This window comes from Oratosquilla oratoria, chromosome 21, assembly GCF_046742065.1.
Source record: "Oratosquilla oratoria isolate Oo_2021 chromosome 21, ASM4674206v1, whole genome shotgun sequence".
Lineage (NCBI taxonomy): Eukaryota > Metazoa > Arthropoda > Malacostraca > Stomatopoda > Squillidae > Oratosquilla > Oratosquilla oratoria.
The window spans coordinates 15,768,704-15,779,115 of record NC_134797.1 but is presented as its reverse complement, the minus strand read 5'-3'; the positions used below and the strand labels follow the sequence as shown (position 1 = coordinate 15,779,115).

At 40.4% G+C, this 10,412-nt stretch overlaps 1 protein-coding gene across 1 annotated transcript; it reads right to left on the bottom strand.

Moving 5' to 3' along the window:
* Window positions 1-94: 94 nt before the first annotated feature.
* LOC143036713 (sulfotransferase 1 family member D1-like) lies at window positions 95-7,936 on the bottom strand. The gene is made up of 8 exons (XM_076204349.1): window positions 7,782-7,936; window positions 6,631-6,824; window positions 4,958-5,103; window positions 4,652-4,856; window positions 4,173-4,299; window positions 3,733-3,899; window positions 2,476-2,587; window positions 95-921 (listed from the first exon to the last, which is right to left on the bottom strand). The coding sequence occupies exons 2-8, from the start codon at window positions 6,793-6,795 to the stop codon at window positions 809-811; spliced, it is 1,035 nt and encodes a 344-aa protein (XP_076060464.1). The 5' UTR covers window positions 6,796-6,824; window positions 7,782-7,936; the 3' UTR covers window positions 95-808.
* Window positions 7,937-10,412: the final 2,476 nt, after the last annotated feature.

Here is a 10,412-nt window from a genome sequence, read left to right as displayed (position 1 = left end):
GCGCCTTGTTCATTACTTCCATTGCCTCATTAAAAGATATATAAATAAATAAATAAATTAGAATAATGAAAAATGAAAATAAAATATTTATGACTTTATTCTAGATTTATTATGATACACACTAATGAGTGTTTCTTCGAGTTTCACCGAATGGAAAACCCCGCAGCCTCACAGTGGCTGGCAACGGTTCTCAGGATCTCGCATAGATCTCTCAGGGAAGAAACTTTATACTGTTGTCTGTGTTATGTGAGTAAGAGCTTACCTTTCTTTACCTCGAGTGAGTAAGGGCTTACCTTTACCTCACCGGGTGAAAGTAGGAAAATGAGGGGAAGTGACCAGTAGTCACGCGTGAACAATGTACAAGAAATACAACTGAAGCTTATAGAAAAAGATCTTGAGCCCAGCCCGTAGACCGAGTGTCAGCCCCTCCGGACTGCACTTTCCGATGGAAGCGAAGAGGTAGACGGGCTTTGAAAATGGACAGCTCTGATGGCCATCTTGTAGGACCATCACAAGCTGGTACCTGTCATTGGTCCCTTCTGGACCAACTGAACATTCATAATTATTCTATGGAAGACATCAGACTATATATTTCTAATTCTATTAATTATTATCTTCTAGATGCAATTGACTCTTCTTCCTCTTCTTCTTCTTCTTCTTCTTCTTCCTCTTCTTCTTCTTCTTCTTCTTCTTCTTCTTCTTCTTCTTCTTCTTCTTCTTCTTCTTCTTCTTCTTCTTCTTCTTCTTCTTCTTCTTCTTCTTCTTCTTCTTCTTCTTCTTCTTCTTCTTCTTCTTCTTCTTCTTCTTCTCAGTGTTTATGTTTGAAATCGATGTCAACGCCATCCAGGCCAGTCTCCATCCAGGATTTTATTTTATTTTCTTGTTCTGGAGTCAGTTTGCCCTTCCAGTCTCCTGCAGTACCTGGAAATGAAAGAACCGGTTTCTGTTCAGGCGTGAACGAAGTGTGAAATGTTGCAAAGTAATCTTAAGGTCATTTAGGGGAATGGACAGGTCTGGAGTTCTAGATTCTAAGACTTGTTTAGAGCACTCCTGACGAAGAGGATCTCAGAGTGTGCCCATGAGAAAGGTATAAGTGATGACGGATTTTGTACATACATACACACACATACATACATACATACACACACATACATACATACATACACACATACATACATATATACATACATACATACATACATACATACATACATACATACATACATACATACATACATACATACATACATACATACATACATACATACATACATACATACATACATACATACATACATATACTAAGGTTCCCCCCCCCCTTACAAAGGAAGTACCCAAAGTCAAAGGCAATCCAATCCTCCCAGTTTCATCCCCACATACTCCATTCCCATTGACAACCCCTCCCTCCCTCTTTTCTTGGATCTTGGATGACGGGCAATAAATAGATAAATGTGGATAAAACTAAGCTTATGAGATGCACAAGGGGAGAGGATGGCAGCAAATTGGAAGTGAATATTAAGGGAGAGATATTGGAGGAAATAGATAGCTTTAGACGCCTGGGGGCGAATATGGCAGGAAAGGGAGGAGTGGAGGTGGAGGTAGAATGTAGATTTAGAGAAGCGAGTAAATGCCTTGGGGGATTAAAAAGTGTAATAGGAGATAGACATTTGGGAATGGATGCTATGAGGAGATTGTATGAAGAGGTGATTGTGCCGACAGTACTGTATGGGACAGAAATATGGATCCTAAGAGAGGAAGAGTTTAAATGTGTTTGAGATGAAATCCATGATAAGTAGTGGTAGGAGTTACTTCGATGGATAGAGTGGGAAATGAGGAGGTGAGGAGGAGAACGGGGGTGGAAAAGGAGCTGGAAGATAGGGTTGATGAAAGTGTATTGAATTGGTTTTGACACATGGAAGGAATGAGTGAAGAAAGATTAGTAAAAGAGATGTGGTGGGCAGAGATGGAAGCAGTGAACATGAGGGGACGACCAAGGATGAGATGGATGGATGGGGTAAACGGGGCATTGGGAAAGAGGGAAATGTCTGTTGAGGAAGGAAGGGAGAAGACAGAAGATAGGGGTTAGTGGAGAATGGTTGTGTATGGATGATGCTGTGATGCATGGAAGGGAGTGGGTGGGGGATGGGAGATGAGGGAGTGTGTGTGAATATTTTGACGCAACCTGAAGGAATTTCTCCCTGTCCTCTCTTTTTCTGCATGAGGGAACTGAGAGGGGGATCGCCGATTAAATGAAGTAGTTTTGCTGTGGATGTGCTGTGTCTTGCTACATTGCTTCTGACCCAGGGCAGAGGGTGAGATGCAGGGATGACCCGTCATCCAGGAGGAGCCAAGAAACTGATTTCGTACCAGTGAAAATGAAGAGTCAGTTCTCAAGGTACATTTTGTTCGGTGCTATTATCATTCAATAATAATCGTTCATGGCTCATTTCGAAAACGTACAGCAACTGATAGTACCTTTTCTGAAGAAACCACCGCCTTTCTTGATGACTTCTGGGTTCATCCACGGCGAATGTCCCAATTTATCTTCTCTTTCCTTCATGACTGGGAAGGATGTGTAGTCAGCGATCTGAAAGCAGCAGGAAATATTTTCAAATATTTTCACGTATTTTCGTAATTACGTAAAGAAAAGGTAGGCAATAAAAGAGAAATGTTATTGTGGGTCTTCAAAACGTGATGATGTAGTACAGCCTTTACAATCGGGGACCGCCGTAGCTCGGTTGGTAAACCGCGCGTCTGGTAACCCCGCTGTGAATTCTGCGTCTGTTCGAACCCTCGCCGCGGCTCAGACGTTAGGAAAGGCATCCACTTTGAGTGATGGCCACTGTTCGCTGCTCACCTCGGTATTGAGGGGACTTGGAGATCACCGTGTGATATCTCAGTTTCCTTCAGGTATCGTGACTGAGGTGGCACACCGTGGACTCCGTCTCCTGTGTCCATGTATGAGCATTTCCGGACCATCGACAATGTTGAGGTCCCAGTGGTACCAACTGCGCTAAGCGCGAAAAAAAAAGCCTTTGCAATCGATTTAATTTGTCATGTTTCAGAAGGAAGTTACAAAGGGATAAAAAATATTAAGTAAACGAAAACATATGTACAGTCACGAACAAAAGTTCTGACCCACGCTAGTTATCACAACGTCAATATTTTTTTTAGTACATGATATGTTTTCGTATGCAGTATTTAGCTTACACGTAGGTAATTATCTTGAATAGACAAAAAAAAATGCAAAATAATTTTAATTTTGTATCATGAAAAACTCTGGGTGATTCAAAAATTTCGTTTATAATTATACTTAACAGGAGTTTCTTACACCCAACATACAACAAAATTAAAAGATTGTAGTTCGAAGTAAAAAATAATAGAAAACAATATTGGTGTTTTTAGTCTGCAATACAAACGTTCCTTCCGACAATTAAAGTGGCCTAACACTGGATTATTTGTCAGGTGTTGTGGTTTTAGATGATAAGATACAATATTCTACAATTCTCTGATAATATCTTAGCAGTTAACATTTTACATTTTCAAATTTCTCGAAATACAACGAAAATTTACTTCGTAGGGTAAATTCTATAAGGAAAATAGATGTAATTAAAATAGCTTCATATAGTCAAGAGAATCCTCAGCATTTAAGAAAAAATAATGTGACACTGTCGTTATAAGTGACATTGACGCTGGTCAGACATTTAAAGAACATTAATCAAGTTGACTCACTTTACGAATGGTTTCGTCAGAGAGTCCGGTCTCCAAGAATGCATCTAGCCTCTTCAGTTCTCCACAGGGATCCTCCTTCATGTCCTCGTAGAACATAATGTGGAGGTTCTTGTGTCCCTTCTTCTCCCAGGCCTCCTTCAGGTGGAGTAGGTAGGGGCCGTACATGACTGTAAGAAGTCTTACATTAGAGAGGTTCAAGTCTGCATATGCGCATTGAGAATGGCGTATGTAAGAAGCCTTACATGAGTAGGGTGTGCGTATATGCACGTTGGAAATGGCATGCTAAGTGCAAATTGACAGCAAGAAACTATAATCCACTTTGTCGAAGGAAAGGCCTTGATTTCCTGCACATACCCTTTGACTACTGTATTGTAACCACCACATCGATCCCATCACCTATTCAAGAACATCCCTTCTACCCCTCAGCGATCTCAACTTACCGTCACCCTTGATGAAGAAATCTACGAACTGATCAAAGGATCCTATATAATCGTGGATAAGGAGAAGACGGTGGTGGTGGTAGTACGACATACAGACATCGAGTGGATTCCGAGCTACGTAGACCACCTGGTAAGGAAATAAAAGGTCGGTAACAAGGTCAGAGGCGAAGTTGGTTTAACCCCTTACTACTTTTGTGACAAAAAACAAACGTTGTTATTTAGTTGAAAGGTTGGAAGGCCTGAATGTGACCCACAAATAAATGTAAGGGCTGATCAAAACAGAATTAATGTACAAATTAACAAGCCTTCAGATGGACTTCGGGCTTTCAAGGACTGGGTCACGAAAACGATACCACAGAAGGAAATAAAAAGGCATAATGTTTTGCACAGTCCGTGTGTATATTTTGTCTAAGCACACTTGAAATGACAACTCACTGTAAAGTCTCTGTAAGAAAACCACAAACGTCTGGAACTTTTACCTTGCACGTGTCCAGAAGATCCTCTGAGAAGAGAGAAAACGGGAGGTGTGTTTTTATGACTCTTGGTCCAGGTGAAGAGTCTGTCAAGTGAATGAAGATTCCATCCTTGGGGTCTTTGCCCGGGTGTTTCTGCCGGAAGGCTTGTATGACCGGACTGGTGTCTTCAATCGTGGGAAGGTTTTTGCTTCCCATCATCATGTCTAGTCTGTGGGAGATTAACCACTGTGAGTTCTAGAATCTTATGTCAAGAATGAGTGTAGGAGATACGTAATTATTCTAAATGTATACATGGAAGTGAATACTAACTCAAGAAACGGACTCCTGATGTGGATCTTTGTGTGAGCCATGGGGTGGTCGAAGTTGGAGTTGTTCTTCATGGTCCAGACGATCTCCTGAACCCACGTTGTCCCGCACTTGGGGTACGTCATCAACATCACGTCGTCCGGCCTGAGCTGTACCACAATATACATGTAGTGTGCTAATAAGAAAGTGATATGGCGAATCATGAGAATGTATGGTGTGGGGAGAGGAAGAGCTTTAGAAGCAGCGAAGAGCTTTTATGATGGGTATGAAGCTTGTGCGAGAATGTCAAACAAGATGTCTGAAGTACTTGTTAGTTTGAGGCAGTGGTGTGTAATGTCACTTTGGTTCTTCAATCTATGTATGTATGGAATAACTGGAGGGATAAACGTAGGGGAGTGAGGCTGGAGAAAAATGGGCATGAATAGATGACACTATTCTATCATGAGAGACAGTGGAGGACTTCAGGAGTTTGATGAGTGAATTTGGTCGGGTTTACTGGAGGAGGCTCCTGAAAGTTAGTGTATCAAAGAGTAAAGTTATGATGGTATCCAAGAGTTGAGGATACAACGCTGATATACAGTTGTAAGGAGATGCAATTGAATGGGTAGGAATATATAAGTATAAAGTCATTCATAAACATAAAAGTGAAAGAGTATAGGAAGAGGTAGACTATGGAGTGAGGGAGGGAGAGAAGGTAGGAGGTACCCCGAAAACAGTATGGAGAAACAAAAGGATGCCAATGGAAGTGATGAAGAAATTTTATGAAGCAATAGCTGTACCGTGTGGAGACGGTGAAATGATATCCTCGAGGGCCATTCACAGTTTTATGATAAATGACAAAAAAAAAGAAAGAAAAAAAAAGGGATTTATAAAGGGACAAGGATAAAGACGGACTGAAAGATATAGAACAGGTGGTATGATCATATTATGAGTATGGATGAAAGTAGATGTCCTCAGGAGATACACAAATCAGTGGTGTTTGGAGTGAAAGCAAGGGACAGAGCAAGAAAAAGGTAAATGATTGAAGTTAACGAAGCTACAAGAATTGGTCAGGATGTCGAATAAGGGAAGATGTGCGTGGGTGACAGAGAAAATTGGAGAGGAATGTATAGACAAAAGTGACAACCTGTTCCGTGAGGGGGGTGCACTGGCAGTACTACTAAGGTGGTGGTGGTGGTGATGATGATGATGATGATGATGATGATGATGATGATGATGATGATGATGATGATGATGATGATGATGATGATGATGATGATGATGATGATGGTAATGATGACGATGATGATGATGATGGTGATGGTGATGATGATGAAGATGATGATGATGATGATGATGATGATGATGATGATGATGATGATGATGATGATGATGATGATGATGATGATGATGATGATGATGATGATGATGATGATGATGATGATGATGATGATGATAATGATGATGATGACAAAATGATGATGATGATGATGATGATGATGATGATGATGATGATGATGATGATGATGATGATGATGATGATGATGATGATCACCATCATCATCATCATCATCATCATCATCATCATCAACATCATTATTACCATCATCATTATTATTGTTATTATCATTATCATCATTATAATTTTTTAGCCATTGTTTTTCTTTATATCTGACACCTGACACTTGCCGACTTACTTTGAAATCGTAGATCTGGTCGGCAAACTTGACGAAGGTCGTCGGATAGAACCATCCCCCCGGCTGCAGGCGTACCATGCCCTCCGTGTACCCAAGACAAAGGGTCTTCTGTTCCTCCTGTTCCTCTTCCTCCAAGGGCACTACTTCGTGGCCGCTCTTCAGCATCGTTGTCGTGGTTACGGAAGTCTTCGCCTCTGAGGAGAGAACGAAGATGACAATAATCCCGTGAAGGTATTTCATATCATGTCTCAACCTATTTCGATTAGTGTATTTAGTGTATTCACTGTATTTAGTGTATTCACTGTATTTAGTGTATTGGTATATTTATTGTAAGGCTTTTTCTTGAGAAGGAAAATATACCGGTTGCTCAAGATTAAATGTTTGAATCGCGAAAAAACTATTAAAAAAAATTCGCTGTGAAAATATGAACATTCCATGGGGATTATTCTATTTTTAACGTAAATCTTTACAGTATAAAACTGATTTTGAACTTGGGGTAGCACCCTATATGGCGTGGACTGGGTGGGGGTGGGGTGGAGGTGGTGGGGGGCTGGGTTTTCGCTAGGTTGGGGGTTGTAAGTCTAGAGATAAAAGTAAAAATTCATTTAAATAAAATAGAAAATGAACAGAAACATATTCAGCTTTTGTATATCATAAGTGATCGATTAATCTAATTCTTACTCATAGTGGAAGGGGTGGTTGGGAGTAAGGGGGAGGGCTGGCGACAGAGAGGGATTAAGTGATATTAAAGTAGAGGCTAATTAGTACTAAAGTGGACATGGAACTACGGCCGAAGCCGTCACCTTTGCCCTATGCGCTTGGACTGATAGGGCAGGTAACTGTCACTGCTGGGAATCGGAGAGGAGTGCGGGATTCGAACACACAACTAAGCGAATACGAGACCAGCACGCTTCCGTTTACACTACCAACGCACACCACGTGCGTGTAGGTAAAAAATCATATTAATGTGATATTTCCTTATACCAAGAAAACAAAAAATGTTATATATCTTGACCCCAAATAGATAAAAATGGGTTTACATACCAAGTCGTCGGATATTTCTGGACTCCAGATCAAAATAAATAATTACAATAGTAACTATAATAAATAAATAAATAAACAATAAATAAAACACACACGTGTTTACTTACCAAACCGTTGGATATCTGGGGAGGCGTTCCGTGTCCTGTGACCGCCTGAGAGGAACTAAATCTCAACGTTCTTGTGCGTCGTTTCGCTGTCGACTGATGCCTCTTAATGCACAGACACTCGTCCGCATGCCGCTGACCTTGGAGTCACGATGACGCATGCAACTTGTTTTCCCCCCTTGCTTTCTCGGAAGGCACCAAGGGTTTCCCCAACAAGAGGGCCCTGGCAACTGTTTTTCAGAGAAAGGAAAGCCCCGTGGTTTACATAAGACCCCTTCCGTATCGTGTGACCCCTTTCCTCATACTCTGGCTGCCGCCAGGGTATTTCATTCATCGCTGGGACACTTGGCAGCTAAAGGGTTGTAGACAACTCCTTCCATGCCATGTGACACTTTTTCTTTATATTACGGCCACCGTTGATTTATTCTGTTCAACTTTGATGACGGTGGGACGAAACAGTCTCAATCAAAATTCCTTCAGGTCATGATCATTTCTCTGTTAGTGTTAGCTAGGATGAAACATATAAATAGGGCGTTTCTGAGACGTCACTGGACCTAGGGGTGGAGGGCAGGTCCCCACTGCCACACATACTTTCAACGCCCTCTGTAAGAGGGGAATACCCACTCGCTTCTACTCGTTGGGAGGAAAAATCTTGCTCTTGTGTCACTACGGAGACGTCGCCTACAGATTTTAATATGGCTGACTTCAAGTGATTTTATTCAATGAAACGACCATTTATTGAGAGGATTAAGATATTTTCCATGAGCCCTTTCGCTATTCTAACACCCTTCATAGGGAACGGCACCGTATTGGTATGGTATATATGAGCTCTGAAGATACCTCGACTTTGGTGGCGTTCCCTTCAGGTTTTATTCAGGCTGAAGTCTGAAGCCGTTTAGAAACGATGTTACAGCATTGAAGAAATGTCGGATATTTTCATGTTAACGGTGGTGGATGGGAGTGGGTGCGTGCCATTGACTCGACTACCTTATTAGGATGGGAGATAGACCACGAAGTTCGTTTACCCCATGGCTTCCACACTAAGATAATTTTCATTCTTCTTTGAGGTATTTTCCTGACGTGAACAAGTCGTGGTGGTGTGTTGAAAGAAGATATATAACACGTCACAGGACGTCACAGCTACACGTCACAGGACACCACAACTACACGTCACAGGACGTCACACTACGAGAAGATTGATATCAAGCCATATGACGTCTCAGCAGCAGCACCAAACGGCTGTTGAGCGTCAGGTCTAACCAGAACCCGACCGGAGTCGCACTTAAAAATGGAATTAGGCCGACCTGACCTTGACCTCTTAGGACACCTGGTCCACACAACGATACGACCGTTGAGAAGCGTGTGTCCACAAAAGGAATTATCCTTATATTCTATTTTTCACCATATGTTATTAAAATATGCCATGTTCTACATATCATAATTGTATATATATTGCAGTAATTCACAAGGCACACGTGAAAATAATATGCAGAAAAAAACACTGGGAAATAAGAAGCTTAGTCCGAACGTTTTCGTCTATTTAAGACATTATCAAGGAATACACAGATACAGAGACATAGGTGGATATATACATAAAGTAGAAGACAAGCTAGGAACATGGGAAGGACACACAAGATACTTCATAATCAGGTAGGACGTTTGGTCACACGACGTTGCGTCACATGACGTTACGTCACCCCGGCCTAGTAACACTTGGAGATTTTTTTTTTTTTACAATTTTATCAATAATAAAATCATCAAGTTTAAATAATCCTAAACTTAAATTAATATTATGGTCAAAGGTTTGCTTAATGTGACTGGATTCGATAATGTTTCTTTCTAATAAAGATCTACAAGAAATTATTACATTAGAATTATCCCAGTCAATAGGATGGTTGTGGTCTCTTACATGGATAAAAAGGCCACTGGAACTTTGCCCACTCCTTACACTATATTTGTGCTGATTTATCCTAGTTTTTAAGTCTTTACCAGTTTGGCCGATATAAAAAATTTTACATTTAAGGCATGGAATAGAGTAAACACAACATTTCATTTGCTTCAGGTGATTTTTTAATGAGCTTACTTTTTATAGTATTGTTATTTTTGAAAACCAAGTTGATGTTGAATTGTTTGAGAATATTAGGCAGACCAACTAATTTCTCACTGTAAGGAAGAACCAAAAGGTTCTTTTTGTCAAATACTTTTCTTTCGTGTGAGGTGTTATGGAAAGTTTTGTAAGCCATTTTATGAGAAGTGTCTACTAAGTGTTTTGGATATTTTAATTCAGAAGCTATGCTATGTATCTTCCTCAGCTCATCATCCAAAAATTCCGGGCTGCATATCCTGTAAGCTCTAAGAAACATAGAACTAAAGACAGAAAGTTTTGTCTTCTGATGATGAGCCGAGTAAAAGTGGACATATGATGCGACATTAGTTGGTTTCCTATAAACGTCATATTCAAATTGTCTACCATTTCGATGAATTAAGATATCCAAAAATGGTAATTTATTCTCTATTTCTATTTCAATTAAATTCACTTTTGAAATAGAAATAGAGAATAAATTACCATTTTTGGATATTTTAATGTGTATTCCTTGATAATGTCTTAAATAGACGAAAACATTCGGACTAAGC